At 45.0% G+C, this 17,522-nt stretch overlaps 1 protein-coding gene across 4 annotated transcripts in view; it reads left to right on the top strand.

Annotated features, from left to right (window-relative positions):
* The window catches only part of ZNF74 (zinc finger protein 74), an 18,208-nt gene extending 12,101 nt beyond the window's left edge, over window positions 1–6,107 (top strand). For all 4 annotated transcript variants that reach the window (XM_023740537.1, XM_004386217.2, XM_023740536.1 and 1 more), the window contains exon 5: window positions 1,395–6,107. In XM_023740537.1, the coding sequence (XP_023596305.1) occupies window positions 1,395–3,049 (1,655 nt within the window). In that variant the 3' untranslated portion in view covers window positions 3,050–6,107. The remainder of the gene's footprint in view (window positions 1–1,394) is intronic.
* Window positions 6,108–17,522: the final 11,415 nt, after the last annotated feature.

Below are 17,522 nucleotides of genomic sequence, written 5' to 3'. Positions count from 1 at the left end.
TTGTGCATTGATGGTTATGGTGTGTATCCTGTTAATGCCATGTATTAAGGCCTGAAGTGTTGGTCCTATTTTTTCTTCTATGAACTTTATAGTTTAGGCTTTATATTCAGGTCTTTGATCCATTTTGAAGCAGTTTTTGTATACGGTGTGAGGTATGGGTCCTGTTTCATTTTTTTGCAGATGGATATCCAGTTTTTGCAAATGGATATCCAGTTTTTGTTTGCACTACTCTTTATATAGCCAGGCAGATACAACCCATCACATACACACTAATTGTGTTTATCCAAAGGAAAAAAATAAAACTTCCTGCATCTTTTCAACAAGCAAGGAGTTACCTCTGGGAGCAAAACTCACAGGGAGTCAGGGCTCCTGCCTCCTTGATACTCACATTTCAGAGGTGGCTCCAAGGCCCCCAGGAAAGGTGGTCCTGGGATGTACGTTGCAAGAGGCTCGTTTTGCTTTTCGTTTTTGTTGTAAAACTATATGTATAACACATTTGCCAATTCAGTGTTTTTCACGTGTACAATTTAGTGACATCAATTACATTCATCATGTTGTGCGGCCCTCACCACTCTTCATTGCCAAATTTCCATCACCGTAAACAGAAACTCAGTGCTTCCCAGATGGTAGTAACTCCCCTTTTCCCCCTCCCTCCCGTGTCTGTAACCACTAATAAACTTTGGTCTCTATCCATTTGCCTATTCTAGATATTTCATATGAGTGAGAGAGCTCATGCAATATCTGTCCTTTTGTGACTGACTGACTTCACTCAGCATGATGTTTTCCAGGCTCACCCAGGTAGCATGCCATCAGGACTTGACTTCTCTGTATGGCTGAGTAACAGTCCATTGTATGTATGTACCACATGTTGTTTATAACTTTTAAAAAGATTTATATACATCTCAAAGAGACAGAGAAAGCACTTACAACTTGAAGTTTTCTAAAGGAAATGCTAAAGAGAAAGGGGTGGGGCGTTCTCCGTCCTTTCTGGTACCAGGGAAATTTTTTAATTTAATTTTTTTGGGCCTAGTAGGTACCCTTACAAGGGCAGCTACGCAGCGCCTGGCATGGTATTACACACACAGTCGGTCAGTTGATGTTTCTGAGATGAATCATGTTCCGATCGCCCAGTCGTACCAGTGTTCCCCCGTGGTGCCTCTTTCTGAGGCGTGGCTGCCCGGGCTCTGCTGTCTCCAGTGGCCGCTTCCCCATCTGCCTCCTCTTCCCTCCCTGCCATATATTCTATCCTTGGTATGGATGCCTGTTGCCTCTCCGCCTTCACCCTTCAAGCTCTTCCACTCTTTGGTTTCTGAACCTGCGGCCAGATCTCAGGTCCGAATCCCAGGGCTGTATTTCCATGCGCTTACAGAAACCACATTTCCCACCTCTTACAGAGTGGGAGCCCCCGCCTCCGATGAGGGAGGAGCGCATGTACAAGGAAGAGCCTACCCGGGAGGCGACGCTGGAAAAGCTGAAGAAGCCCAGTCGTCACAGCTGCGTCTGGGGTGATGCGTGGGGCTGGAAAGAGCAGGCAGATGCTCTGTCAGGAAGCGAGGGTGTGCTCTGGAAGCCAGCGCCGGCCACCTGTGAGGACGTGTCCAGGGAGCAGGACAGCAGTCCGGGGCTCGGCGAGTCTGAGGGAGGTTCTCCCTTCAGGTCAGCCCTCTTCGTCCAACAAAGCATTCCTGCAGAGGCCGGCTTCCATGACAACATACATGTGACAAGCTTCCGGTCCATTGAGGCGGTCACCCAGCACCAGAGGACGTGTGCGGGGAGAAACGCCTTCCGGTCCATTGACCACGGAAAGTACTGCCGCGCGGGAAAGCTGCGGGGAACGGGCCCGGGGGATGGCCTCTTTGCGTGTGGCGAGTGCGGGAAGGCGTTCAGGCAGAGCTCCTCCCTGGCCCTGCACCGGCGCTGGCACACCCGGGAGAAGGCTTACAAATGCCATGAGTGCGGCAAAGCCTTCACCTGGAGCACCAACCTCATGGAGCACCAGCGGATCCACACCGGGGAGAAGCCCTTTTTCTGCAGCGAGTGCGGGAAGGCCTTCAGCTGCCACTCCTCCCTCAACGTACACCAGCGGATCCACACCGGCGAGCGGCCCTACAAGTGCACGGCCTGCGAGAAGGCCTTCAGCTGCAGCTCGCTGCTCAACATGCATCTGCGCGTGCACACTGGCGAGAAGCCCTACCAGTGCGCCGAGTGCGGCAAGGCCTTCAACCAGAGGACACACCTCACGCGGCACCACAGGATCCATACCGGTGAGAAACCCTACAAGTGCAGCGCGTGCGGAAAGGCCTTCACGTGCCATTCGTCCCTCACCGTGCATGAAACGATCCACAACGGAGAGAAGCCCTTCAAGTGCAGCGAGTGTGAGAAAGCCTTCAACAACCGCTCACGCCTCACCTTGCACCAGCGGATCCACACGGGAGAGAAGCCCTTCAAGTGCAGCGACTGCGGTAAAGGCTTCAGCTGCCACTCGTACCTGATCGTGCACCAGCGGATCCACAGCGGGGAGAAGCCCTTCAAGTGCAACGAGTGTGGCAAGGCTTTCAGCTCCCACTCGTACCTCATCGTGCACCAGCGGGTCCACACCGGCGAGAAGCCGTTCGACTGCAGCAGGTGCTGGAAGGCGTTTAGCTGTCACTCGTCTCTCATTGTGCACCAGCGTATCCACACCGGGGAGAAGCCCTACAAGTGTGCTGAGTGTGGCAAGGCCTTCAGTCAGAACCACTGTCTCATCAAACATCAGAAGATCCACACTGGAGAGAAGTCACTGAAGTGTAATGAGTGTGGTGAAATGTTCAGCTGGAGCTCCCACCTCATTGAGCACCAGAGACTGCACAGCCCAGAGAAGCCCTTTGCCGTCCAGTTCAGCAAGCACTTGCTGAGCACCTACTATGTGCCGGGCAGTCTGCTCCACGCAGGGGGCCCTGGGCTGGGTGATGTTGATGCAGTCAGTGCAATGGATGTGGCAGAGCTGCTGTGTGCAGTGCAGCCCTCGCCCAGCAGGACGTTCCCCCTGGGGAACAAACCTGGAAATTGATGCAGGTTCTCCCTAGCTGCCACTTCCTTTGCCCCCCTCAGCAAATGTGTTGCTCATCTCTTCCCCAGATGAGCCCAGATGTGCCTCCATGGCCTCATTGCCTGTTCAGATCATCTACATGCTGGGACTAGTCTGTAGTTAGAGCCAGTCCCCTCCCTGGGAAGGAATGGGTGCCCCAGGAGGAGAGTTGCAGGCCATTTGGAGCTGTTCGACACCCTGCTTCCTTGATGGGTGGAAAATCACTGACAAGGGGAATCGGTCTTTCCTGACGATTAAAAGAAGGTATGTCAACTGTTGTGTCCTTGACAGACTCCTAACATGATTGTGATCAGGAATTTCCTCTGTAAACAGTTATGTTTGGAATGAAAAAGAAAAAACAGAATACAGCAATTGTTCTGAACACCATTATCTTCCTCACTATTGCAAGTGAACATTATTATATTCCAGAAGGGGAGACTACCTTGGATAGTGGATTTTTGGAAAAAAGTGAATTTCCTGGACTTAACCTCATTTAAGTAGCTCTACTGCAGAGTCATTCATTAGTGTCGGTGTAGTCAGGGGGTTGGCCCTGCAGTGGCCACCTGAGCACAGCCTACCTTGGTATAGGCAGGTCCTGACACACCTACAACGCACTTCACCCTTAGTAGTGGAAAATTGGGAGCCTCAGGCAGATGCCCCGCGCACGCAGGGAAGGTGGGCACAATATCGGGATAGATGTGTCTAGAAACTTCTGAAAGAATGCCTTCACTGGCAGCTGCTGGGCGGGGCCAGCTGCACCATTGAGGCACATGTCACCAGCTTACTCAGAGGGGAGGAGTGCCTCCACAGAGGGGACTCAGGAGGGGACCCTCAGCTCCAGGGAGACAATTTGAAAAAATCACACTGCTATACAAACCCCAGGCCCTGGCAGAGACCCTCGTGCTCCTAGCAGAGACAGGAAGACATTGTTAACGTGGCATCAATGTTATTTACTCCACTCTAAGCTAGTATGAACTGCATTTTCAGTGGTAATACTTTACATTTGTATAGAATACCATAGTTTATAAAGTGCTTTTAAAATACTTTTTAAATTATTAAGGCAATAGAACCACATTTCAGAAAATGTGGAATTAAGGATAAGCTCATACTTCCTAATAAAACTTCATTTTGCACTTTGATACATGACCTTCTGCTTTTTTCATATTGCATTTTTACAGTACATTAGACACAGTGTCAATATCATTTCTATCTTTTCCTCACTTAGCTGCTCTTTGTAGTGGCAATTCTGAGTGGAGGCATAGTATTGTGTCTAGTCTATAGATAATCCTTTTGCTGGATGTTGATGTTATTTACATGTTTGTCACTATTATAAATCATTCTTAGCTGAGCATCTTTTTGCATCATACTGTATTTTTACACAAATAATGCAGGCCTTCTACATTTGTTTGCTGGCCGTGCCCTCCCCCTCAAGGCACCCTCACAAGCGCCACCATGCCAATCCTCTTCCACATATTGCTGTAAAAAAAATTAGCATAGCACGCTTACGAAAATACCTCAAGAGGGGCGGGCACGGCCGGCAAACTGGCTGGCAAACAAATGCAGAAGGCATGCGTCATTTATGTGAAAACACGGTACTTTAGTGTTTTCTTAGATTTCTAGAACTGAAAAATTTTAGGTAAAGGAGATGAATATTTTTAAGGAATAATTTTCATTTTTTTTTTTTGGTAGTGTGTTTACAGAGTACAGTTTCATTGTTCAGCAATCAGTTACCAATATTGGTGAGGTGGGAGGTCCCTTTGTTCCCATCTCCCTGAGATGGCCATGTTAGAAGTCTGGCACCCAGAATTATCTTCTTTCACTGCCTGGTGACAACGTAGTGATGATTCCTGACCATGGTGGCTGAATCGCCTTCCTCATTACGCGCCAGTGTTATCATAGTGCAGTCCTCAGGGCCGCTATGATAGTCTGAGACCCTTCCTCCCTGACAAACATTAAAAATGATATTTTACAACTTCGTTGGTAAAAGACAAATATAATCTAGGCTGGACTCATTATTATATATTCATTATTGTAATGTTCATTTTTCTTATTTTAAAAGAAATTAAAATCGAAGCATTTCCTGGATTCTGTAGGTATCCTGGGTCCCAGGCACCTTGCCTACGGGTCCTGCAGTGCTTTTGGTTTAATAAGTTGATAATGGCATCCTATTTTTTTACTTTGCACCTTTGATAATGAATGAGGTTGAATATTTTAAATGTTTTTAATATTGATCTCTCTTCTTAAAAATTATTTGAATATCCCTTTTGCCCCTCTTTCCATTGGGGTCTTGATATTTTTCTTTTATTTACATATAAGCAACTTTTTTCTGATTATAAGAGTAATACATGTATATTGAAGAAATTTGAAAAAATCAGAAAGCTATATAAATAAAATATAAAAACAACCCTAAGTACCAGTATCTGGATCGTGACCTGGAGATAAGTACTTTTTACTTTTTGATGCATTTCCTTCCCATTTTTCCTAAGCATGTTTATGTGTTTTTTCTTTTAAAACAAAATTGGATTCATACTCGACATATTATTTTTATTCTTTTCCATTTAACATTTTACATGAGCATTTTTCATGTTATAAAATATTTTTTAAAACATTTTTAATGGTTACTTCATTTTCTATCTTGTAGTTGTATCATGGTTTATCTGTTCCTTTATTGTTAAGCATCAAGATTGTTTATACTTATAAATCATTGTTGAACATAACCCTGTTTGCCCACCTTTGATTATTTCCTCAGAGTAAATTCTGAGAACTGGGATTACTGGGAGATGGTTATGAACATCGTAAGATTGTTGGTATTTCTTGATTTCATCCAGCATGATGGTCCTGACTTATACTCTCACCATCAGCGTTCTCTACACTCTTGCAACAGTTGGAGTTATCTTCTCACTTATGTTTGCCACTTTGATATGTTAAGAATGTTATTTGTTCACGCTTACTGATTGTCTTAGTTATCTAGTGCAGCTAGAACAGAAATACCACAAGTGAATGGCTTTAACACACAGAAATTTATTCTGTCACAGTTTAGGAGGCTAGAAGTCTGAATTCAGGGTGCCAGCTCCAGGGGAAAGCTTTGTCTCTGTCGGCTCTGGGGGAAGGTCCTTGTCATCAATCTTGCCCTGGTCTAGGAGCTTATCAGCACAGGGACCCCCAGTCCAAATGATGCGCTCCACTCCTGACTCTTCTTGCTTGGTGGTAACGAGGTCCCTCTCCTCTCTGCTCAATTCTCTCTTTTATATCTCAAAAGAGATTGACTCAAGATACAGTCTAATCCTGTAAATTGAGTCCTGCTTCATTAACATAATGACCTCTAATGCTGCCTCATTAACATCATAGAGGTGGGGATTTACGAAATGGTGGACAATCACACAATACTGGGAATCATGGCCTAGCCAAGTTGATACACATTTTAGGGGGACATAATTCAACACTGACCATTTGTTTTTCTCCTCATATAAATTTCCTGTTCCTGTCTTTTGTCCGCCACTAGTCTTTTCATGTGTGTGTATGTGTACATATATATAGACAGATATAGATACATACACACATCATACACACACACATAGTTGTTGTTAGCTACCATTGCATCGACTCTGACTCATGGTGACCTCACATAAAACAGAGCAAAATGTTACACTATCCTGTGCCAACCTCGTGATTGCCAGCATGTTTGAATCCATCATTGCGGCTGTTGTACCAATCCATCTCACTGAGGGTCTGCATGCTCTCACTGCCCCTCTGCTTCACCAAACATGATGTCCTCTAGCAATTGATCCCTCTTGATGACGTGTCCAAAGCAAGTGAGTTGGACAGTGCTCTGTTGTGATCCATAAAGTTTTCCTTGGCTAATTTTCAGAAGTAGATCACCAAGCCTTTCTTCCTAATCTGTCTTAGTCTGGAAGCTCCGCTAAAACCTGTCCACCATGGGTGACCCTGCTGGTATTTGAAATACCAGTGGCATAGCTTCCAGTGGCATAGCAACATACAAGCCATCACAGTATGACAAACTGACAGACTGATGTCATGTACATCTCTTATCTTTGCTATGGCATCTTTAATGTACAGATGCTTTCAAATTCTATATAATAAAGTCTATTGGATTTTTTTCCTTTATATTTTTCCTTGTTTTAACTCTTAGAAAGCATCTTCCAATCTTTTTTTCAAGGCCTCCTGTGGTTCCACATTTTATACGTAACTTTAAATCCATATGAAACGTATTTAGGATGTATGATGCAAGGTTCTCACATCATTCTTGAATTGCATTTTCATTATTCTGTAGGCTTGTCTATTCTGTTATTGTAGTTCCATAGTTTGCTTTAATAGATGGTAACACCCCAGGTCCACATTTTTAGTAGTTTGTTTAAAAGGTTTTTTTTTTTTTTTTGTTTAATCTATTCTTCTGGGTGACCCAGAAATCATTTTCTCAGAGCTCAACCTCTTTATGCCCCTAGACATTTCATTAGGATTTTGATCAGAATTGAATAAAACTCACTAATTTATGAAGAATTAATGAAAGATGTGGTAGATCACTGTTTATTCAAATCCACCTCTGGCCATCAGAAAAGTTTCATAGTTTTATTCATATATGTTCTTATTCTTCAGTTTTATTCTAATGTTGTAGGGTTTATAAATTTGGTGAGTCTTTCCATTATAAGATAGATAGGAAAGCTATTGATTGGATATATCTTTTTGTACATTTACTTTATACCTTGCAACTTTACTGAGCTATTATAGTAGGTCTCTAGCAGTTTACCCATTTTTTGGGTTTTCTAGGTAAACAGTCATAATCTTCTGAAATAAAAGGTTTGCCTCTCCTAATAGATAGGTTTTTATTTTTCTTTTCTTTTTAAAATTCACATCGACTAGCGCTTCCAGAGCAACACTGCATGGTGGTGGGAGGGTGGTGGGAGTAGTCAGACTCTATTTGGGGTGGGGAGCTTGTGTGTCCAGCTCAAAACACCTTGCCTTCTAAGACTCCCTTGCAGCTAGGGTGGCCACGTGACAGTTAAGACTTCAAGTGGCTCAAGTGGAAGTCTACTAGAGAGTCTTGGGAAAACTTTTGCTTTCCTGATAGAACTGCTGCTTCTTCCTTCACTTCTCCTTCCTGCCTGAAACTTGGATGTAATGCCTGGAGGTGTAGTAGCCATCTTGCAACCGTGAGACATTTGAGGACAAAAGCCACACACCGATAGTGGAATGGAAAAATAGAAGGATCCTAGGCCTTTGATGAGATTTTTGAGCAGTTCTTTCAGTCATGGGTATTCACCTTCCTGAGTTCTTGTTATGTAATAAAAATCAACAGCATAAGTCAATGTGGTTTCACTCCACTGGTACAGCATCGGTGTCTCTATCCTGACTTAAAGGGTAACAGATCTAGTATTTCACTGTTAGTTGAAATGTCAACTTATTGCCGTAAGTAATCATTTATCATATTCATGAAATATCTTTATAGGCCTAGTTTCTAAGACTTCAAAAAATCAGGACTGGATGCTGAATTTTACAACATACCTTCTTGGCATATCTCAAAAATGATTATATGGATTTCCTTCCTTGTTATAGAGCTATAATAGGATATATAAAAAGATTTTCTAATAGCATATCATCTTTGTGTGGTTGCAACAAACCCCATTTGGCAATGATGCAGTAACTTTTACTGTGTGAAGTCCCTGGGTGGTGTAAATGGGTAACACTTTTGGCTGCCGACTGAAAGGTTGGAGGTTCAAGTCCACCCAGAGGTGCCTCAGAAGAAAGGCCTGGTGATCAACTTGCAAAAAATCAGCCATTGAAAACCCTATGGAGCACAGTTCTACTCTGATGCATATGGGGTCACCATGAGTCGAAGAAGACTGGATGGCAACTGGTTTAAATTCACTTTTCTAGAGTTTGAGATACAACAAACAGAATTATCCAAAAGTGAGCCCAAGAGCTCACTCTGGCTTTGTGTGAAAATGAACTACCTGCGATGGGGAGCTTCCTCCTGCACCCAGCAGGAAGGGTTGCACCCAGACTCAACATCTCGCAGCGGGCATCCTCTGACCACTGCTGTGAATTTGCTGGCATCTGAACACAGATGTACCCAAGAAGTCTGTTTGTAGCTCCACTGGTATGACTGTTTTCCTGCTTGCTCAAAAAACAAAAAAAAAAAAAAAAGGAGAACAAAAGTGGCGGGGCCCTCCCCCAGAACGTGATAGGACTCCTGGGTGGCTTGGAGGCCAGGAGGCAACCCATGAAAGACACCCTTATATACAGGGCATCTGTAAGCAGATGGTGAGTTAGCTGACATTTGATTTTCTAAACTATTAAAAACGACAGACATTTCTTCTAGAACTAGTACAAGAAGCGGTTTCCACTTTGGAAAATAAAGTGTAGGGTCCATAGTTCTCTAAGGCAGTGCTCAGAATGACTGTTTTTCCTGTTTGATCAAAGCTATGACCAGAAGATGGAGAAGACACCACAATATTGGTTGTCAGGCTGCTCCCCCGTGACAACATACATTGAGGGCTTCAATGACCACAGCAGTTTTAATCTTATCTGGATGTTATTCTTGACATTCCTTGTTGGCATCAATGAGTTTATTTTAGTGTGTAGCCTTTTGGCCCCTAAGGCAACACCAGTGACCCTAGCCTGGTCAGTAGAATAAGGACCATTGGAAAGAATGGAGCACTCTGGCTCTATTGGAGCAAGACTGGTATGAATTTTGTTTCGGGCAGGAAGTCGAAGCTTCTGTTTAGGCCCTATCTTAGTTATCTAGTACTGCAATTGTTACCGAACCCTAGAAGGTGGGTCCTTGTCTGGTGTGCTCAGACTTGCCAATTATTTGGACACTGGTCTTTGACAAAGTAACTTTATTGCAATGGGCAGAGCAAGGAGCCTGGAAGAAGTTCCTCAGATCCAGCTCCCCAAGCTATGGGGAAGCAGGGCTATATGTGATTTGGGCAGCAAGATGGTGGCCATGCAGCCATACTGGGGAGGGAAAATTCTAGAAGGTGGCCCGGAAACAGGAGGTGATGTGGTTCTTGTCGGACCTCTTGCTTCAGAATAGGGTCCACGTAATGATTTTCCTTCTGATTTGTTCCCCCTGTTGTTCCTCTGTAGAGGCCAATTAGCGGTCACAGCTGGCCCTTCTGCGCATGTGGGGCGGGCCAAATCTGGCTTGGGCTAGTTTAAGGACTAATAGATTCATAGGCTCAGGTTACACTATAACAGAAATACCACAAGTGGATGGCCTTAACAGAGAGAAATTTATTTTCTCACAGTCTAGAGGCTAGGAGTCTGAATTCAGGGCACCAGCTCCTGGGGAAGTCTTTCTGTTTGTGTCAGCTCTGGAGGAAGGTCCTTGTCATCAGTCTTCCCTTGGTCTGGGAGCATCTCAGCACAGGAACCCCAGGTCCAAAGGACGCGCTCTGCTCCCAATGCTGCTTTCTTGGTGGTATGAGGTCCCCATGTCTCTCTGCTCACTTCTCTTTTTTATATCTCTAAAGAGATTGGCTCAAGACGCAATCTAATATTGCAGAGTGAGCCCTGCCTCATTAACATAACTGCTGCTAATCCCATCTCATCAACATCATAGAGGTAGGATTTACAACACATAGGAAAATCACATCAGATGACAAAATGGTGGATAATCACACAATGCTGAGAATCATGGCCTAGCCAAACTGATATACATATTTTTAGGGGACACAATTCAATCCATGACAGGCCCTGAACGCAGACAGTACAAGTCAAAAACAGAGGAGAGGCCTGAGGCAGAGGAAGAAGGGAGTGTGAAAGATGGGAGTTAAAGGCATAAAACCAATAATGTGTTAGTGGCTATAATCTTGGACGTCGACTTAGCATTTTGCAAGAATTAATATTTTTCCAAATGAGCATTAAGATCAGGACATACCAGGGGACCAACTATCCTAAATAGTTGAGGTTAGTATTAAAAAGAAGGCCATTGGTTGGTTGTTGTGTGAAAAAGCTCAGTCACCATACGGGGGACTGAGGTCCTGAAGGCAGATGGCTTACTAGGACCCTGTTAGCTGCTCTCGAGTCACCCTGCAACTCATGGCGACCTCATGCACAATGGAACGAAATGCTGCTGGGTCCTGCACCATCCCCATGATTTGTTGCAGATCAAACTTGTGATTCATAGGGTTTCCAATATTAATTTTTGGAAGTAGATCACCAGGCCTTTCTTCCTAGTCTGTCTTAGTCTGGAAGCCCAGTTAAAACCTGTTCAGTATCATAGCAACACACAAACCTCCACTGACAGAGGGGTGGTGGCTGCACATGTGGTGCATTGGCTGGGATTTGAACTCAGGTCTCCTGCACGGAAGGCAAGAATGCTACCACTGAACCACTACTACCCCGCACTAGGACCCTAGAAAACAGTTGCTGTTGAGTCAATTCCTATTTATGGCAACCCCATGTGTGTCAGAGTAGAACTGTGCTCCATAGGGTTTTCAATGACTGTGATTTTTTGGAACTTGATCACCACGCCTTTCTTCTGAGGTGCCTCTGGGTAGGTTTAAACTACTGACCTTTTGGTTAGCAGATGAGCACTTAACCACTGCACCACCAGGGCTCCTTCAGGGACTGCTATGAGGCCTTAAATGTTTCAGCAGCTGCTGTTGCCCATGCTTCTGTTGCAACAAAGATCCCGATCCTCGGGATTATAGACGAAAATACCCATGGTGTCCAGAGGCACAAGCACTTAATGAAAAGCAGACCTAAATGTTTACCCCAGGACCTTCTAAAGGGCCAGAGGAATCCACAACCTGATTGCATAATTGTGAAACAGAACGACAGCAACTGTGGGTCCTCTGAAGTGCTGCTGCGTTTCAACATGCTAAAGGGGTCTCTGCTCCCAGCTTAGCCTGGGCCACTAAGGCTGGTAAGGTAGCAATCACTGTGACTGGGCCCTATCTCTGATAATATTGATCAGGACTCCCTGGAGGAGGCACCCTAAACCATGATTGTGCCCTATAGTATAGGAGACCCTAAAGGATATATGGAGTCCCTAGGTGGTGTAAACAGTTAAGCCCTTGGCTGTTAACTGAAAAGTTCAGGTCCATCCAGAGGCACCTGGGAAGAAAGGTCTGGTGATCTACTTCCAAAAAATCAGCCACTGAAAATCCTAAGGAGCACAGTTCTACTCGACACACATGGGGTCGCCATAAGTTGGAACTGACTCAATGGCAACTAGTTTTTTATTTTTATTTTTTAAAGAATACATATAGGATATAGGTTACCTCTGAAGGAAAAACCAAAAAAAAAACCAAACCTGTTGCTGTCGAGTCGATTCCAACTCATAGTGATAAAAAAAACAACAACTCGCAATTGGAGGAGAAAGAAACTGAAACAGAGGTCCATGATTTGATTCCACTGGAATTTCAAAACTCATTAAACAGCTATGGATTTAGAACATGAAAAGGCACTGACAAGTTTTTGCACCTGTATTATACTGGCTATGAATTAACTTTAAATACTGCCAAGTATTTGAATATCGGCCATCATATCTCATGATCCCTGTCTTAGTTATCTAGTGCTTCTATAGCAGAAATACCACAAGTGGATGGCTTTAACAAACAAATTTATTCTCTCACAGTCCAGGAGGCTAAAAGTCCAAATTCAGGGCATCAGCTCCAGGGGAAGGCTTTGTCTCTCTGTCGGCTCTGGGGGAGGGTCCTTGTCATCAATCTTCCCCTGGTCTAGAAGCTTATCAGCACAGGGACCTCAGGTCCAAAGGATGTGCTCTCCTCCTGGCCCTTCATTCTTGGTGGTTTGAGGTCCCTTTGTCTCTCTGCTCACTTTTCTCTTTTATATCTCAAAAGGAGTTGACTCAAGATACGTACCTAATCTTGTAGATTGAGTCCTGCCTCAGTAACATAACTGCCTCTAATCCTGCCTCAGTAACATCATAGAGCTAGGATTTACAACACATAGGAAAATCACATCAGATGACAGAATGGTGGGCAATCACACAGTACTGGGAATCATGGCCTAGCCAAGTTGATACACATTTTGGGGGGACACAATTCAATCCATAACAATCCTCAAATTAATCATTTGTTCCATGGGACCCACTGGACTCATGGAAATGAGCCCACGCTGCCCACCTGCCCCAGCACTCAGGGTATGACCTCCAGCCTCTCCTTGCTCCACTGTGGGTGGGGAGGAGGGGGCATAGCTTGGAAAGTGGCTCACCTACTGCCCAGACACGAATGTACATGCCCTAGCCAAATGGCCCCTTTAGAGGAGGGATGCCAATGATGAAGACACTCTGATGTGGTTTAATGCGTATGTTACTTTGCTGAGCCCCAAAAGACTGGAAGCCCTCCCCAGCCCTGAGCAGCCTCTTGTTGGCACAGACACTGGCATTTATTTCTCAGGAGAGAACCTACAAAGGATAGAGCCTCATGGCTCCTTTTGAGTAGTCAATTGGCTACTATTGAAAAGGCCCTAGATGGCCTAGAAAGCTCCCAACTAGATGGTTAGCAAATGGCTCACACGCTCAGCTGCTAACCAAAAGGTAGGAGGTTCAAGTCCACCCAGAAGTGTCTCAGAAGAAAGGCTCAGTGATCTACTTTCTAAAAATCAGCAATTGAAAACTCTGTGGAGAATGGTTCTACTCTGACACACATGGGGCCCCCATGAGTCTGAGTTATTTCCATGGCAACTGGTTTGGTTTTTTGGTTTAGGTGGCCTAGAATTATTGACTGCTTGTGAGGGCTTCCCAAGACCCAGGTCTTCTCATCCCAAACCAACAAATTCCACTACCAAGGAAAACCCCACTTCAGAATTTCCATGACGGCCCCCCCATCTAATACCCCCCACGTGGTATTAGAAACTTCACAACTTGAGCTCCCCCATAATTGGATTTCAGGTAAGACCCCCAAGGAGCTTCTTCTAAAACGAGTTATACAGAGCATCCGACCTCTTCTCTCCCAACCCCAAATCTTCAAGATATGGGACTTCCCAACTCCAGCCTGGTTAAGGACATGCACACTCTGGGACCCTGGCCACCATCCAGGGACTATTGCCCCATGTAACCATGGTGGTCCACTGGTCCCCACACACTAAGCAACCTTTTATGGCCTTAATTGATTCTGATCCCCAGAGATCCCACTAAGTTGAAGGAGGAACACACTATGTTCTCCAGGCTATTACCAGACATAAGATCAAAGGCAAACAAGTACTCCTTACCCTGACTATTGGCACATGTGAGAGTCTTGGTGTAAAAATGGTGGCGTGGCATCATACTTCCTCTAACTTCACAAGGGGGGAGAATCATCATCAACATCATCCCAAGGTTGCTGACCCCTATGAGGTAGAGGTCAGACATACCTCCTCTCTCCTCCCTTTTTACCAATTCTGACACCAGCCATCCCTCCTATGGCACTCTCTACTTCTCTGCTGGATTTGATAATTTGTTGCAATGGCCACATGGAACTCACAGACCATACTCACATTTATGGGGTTTATTAGGGAAGTAACAGATATTTTCAACTGCCTCATATGCATGCAAAAGCTGGACAATGAATAAGGATGACCGAAGAAGAAATGATTCATTTGAATTACAGTGTTGGTGAAGAATATTGAGTATACCATGGCCTACCAGAAGAACAAACAAATCTGTCTTGGAAGAAGTACAGCCAGAATGCTCCTTAGAAGCAAGGATGGCGAGACTTCATCTTACATACTTTGGACATGTTATCAGTAGGGACCAGTCCCTGGAGAAGGACATCATACTGGCTAAAGTAGTGGGCCAACGAAAAAGAGGAAGACCCTCAATGAGATGGATTGACACAGTGACTGCAACAATGGGCTAAAACACAGCAACAACTGAGAATGGTGCAGGACCGCGCAGTGTTTCACTTTGTTGCACATAGGGTCGCTATGAATCAGAATCAGCTCAACAGCACCTAACAACAACAACAACAGGTTACAATTCAATATCAGAAATGACTCAGGATAGAGTTCTTCAGTCAGGACAGCTTCTCATCCATGCCCACAGGCAAGCCTCTCTCTTGTCTCTGGGCCCCTCAGCCCCTCGGCCCTCGACCTGGTCTCTGCCTTGCTTTGGTGTTACAAAGCTCTGTAGCTCTGAGTTCCTGGAGGCACCCCACTCTGGCAGGAAGCCTCCTGCCCAAAGGTGCTTAGCTCTCCTGCTCCCTGGGTCAGCACACTCACTGTAGCTGCCTCATTCCGTGGGCTGGAAAGCTACCATGCTGTCTTGCTCCGGTCTTCTGGTTCTGCTGCTGCTGTTTCTCTGCTGCCAGACTCAGCCATGCTTGCTGCCACGTCTTGCCATCCCCAGTGTTAAACTGCCTATGTCTCCCGGGTCTAGGAGGTTCTCAGTGTAGGGACCCTGGGTCCAAAGGATACACTCCGCTCCTGGGTTTTTTTCTTGATAGTAGTGAGGTCTCCCTCTCCACTTCTGTGATTGGTTCCCTTTAAGCCTAGCAGGATGGCAAAACTGGCCAATCCCCTCATTAGAGTTCCATAGGCCTTATTTGCATAGTCCCACCCCACAGAGGTTCCACGCACCTTACTTGCATTATTAGCAGGCTATCCAATCCCCTTGGTGGGCCACAAGCACCTTATTTCAATAGTCCCACCCAATCATTTTGTGGGAGTCACTACCATGGCTAGAAGGGCCATATTAAGTAATTCACTGTACCGCACCTGGGTTCAATTCCCAGCCAATGCACCTCATGCGAAGCCACCATCCATCCGTCAGTGAAGGCTTGTGGGTTGCTATGATGCTGAACAGGATTCAATAGAACTTCCAGACTAAGACGGACCAGGAAGAAAGACCTGGTTATCTGCTTCTGAAAATCAGCCAATGAAAGCCCTGTGGAACACGAGGGTCTGATCCACAACTGATCATGGGGATGGTGCAGGACTGGGCAATGTTTTGTTTCATTGTGTATAGGGTTGCCATATGCTGGGGCAACTTGATGGCAGCTCACAACATTCCAGGGGTTAGGGCTTTCTTCCCTCTTGGATTTCCCATTATTGGGATGGATGCTCTGATTGCACATGTGGTCCACTGGAATAAAATACACACTTGGCCCAATACTGTTGGCCTTGCCAGTGGAACCCTGAGGACCTGCCCAAACCATTACAATTGTTAATATGACCCCAATATGAATTAAAACAAGACCATCAAGGATTGAGACCCATTATATAAGATACATTAAAAGAAAGAGTGCATATCCCCATTGTTTCTCCATTTAAGAGCCCAGTTTGGGCTATTCTTCAACCTGGAAAGAACAAATGGCACCCCATGGTGGACTGCAGCAACCTTAACCTGGTGGTCCCACCCATCAAAGTCTTCTTGTTGTTATGTTAGTTGCCATCAAATCAGCTTCGACTCATGGCAACTCTATGTATAACAGAACAAAATCTTGCCCTGTCCTGTGCCATCTTCATGATAATTGGTATGCTTGAGTCCATTGTTGTGGCTATTGTATCAATTCATCTCATGGAGAGTTTCCCTCCTTTTCACTAACCCTCTATTTTACCAAGCATGATATCCTTTTCTGGCGATTGTTCTCTCCTGATGACATGTCCAAAGTAAACAAGCCCAAGTCTCTCCATCCTTGCTTCTAAGGAGCATTCTGGTTGTATTTCTTCTAAGACTGATTTGTTCATTCTTCTGGCAGTCGATACTATATTCAGTATTCTTCACCAACACCACAATTCAAATGCATCAATTCTTCTTCTGTCTTCCTTTTTCAGCTTTTGCGTACATATGAGGAAATTGAAAAGACCATGGCTTGGGTCAGGCACATCTTAGTCATCAAAGCGGCATCTTTGCTTTTTAAAACTTGAAAGAGGTCTTTTGCAGCAAATCTGCCCAGTGCAATATGTTGTTTGATCAAGGCCCTATGCCTAAAGGCAAACAAATCCTCCTTGTTTGCCTCCACATGGCACATGTGGGAGACCTGGGTTTGACTGAAATGAGGAGGCCATTAAATCTTCGACAAGCAAATATTTTGCTGTTATCATTTGGCTAGTATGTTCTAAACAATGCCTATTTCAACAGCCTGTCAGCCTCAGCTTGCATTGACTTTGGAAGGTACACAAACACTTTGTTGCCCTTGCGGTAGCACACACCTGTGCAGATAGGACCTTAAGTGGCTCCAACTGTCCCCGGCACTACTTTGGAGGAGATTCAATTGTCGCTCTTACGCAGAGCACGCACTTGTAGGGGGAGGGGGTGGGCTATTGCCCACATAAGGTGTAAGGCCCTACTTCTCAGGTACATTCTTGGGCATTGTGATGGTTAAGACTGTGTGTCAACTTGGCTGGGCCATGATTCTCAGTGTTTTAATGTAATCACTCCCACGACTGAATATACTGTGAGTAGCCAATCAGATGAAGGGGAGTCTCCTTGGCCCGCATCTGAATATAAGCAGACGTTCTGGCTTTTTGCTCTCTCTGGATCCTG

Source organism: Trichechus manatus, unplaced genomic scaffold (genome assembly GCF_000243295.1).
Source record: "Trichechus manatus latirostris isolate Lorelei unplaced genomic scaffold, TriManLat1.0 scaffold00157, whole genome shotgun sequence".
In the NCBI taxonomy this organism is placed as follows: Eukaryota; Metazoa; Chordata; class Mammalia; order Sirenia; family Trichechidae; genus Trichechus; species Trichechus manatus.
The sequence above is the reverse complement of the archived record's forward strand: the minus strand, read 5'-3'. Positions and strand labels throughout refer to the sequence as shown.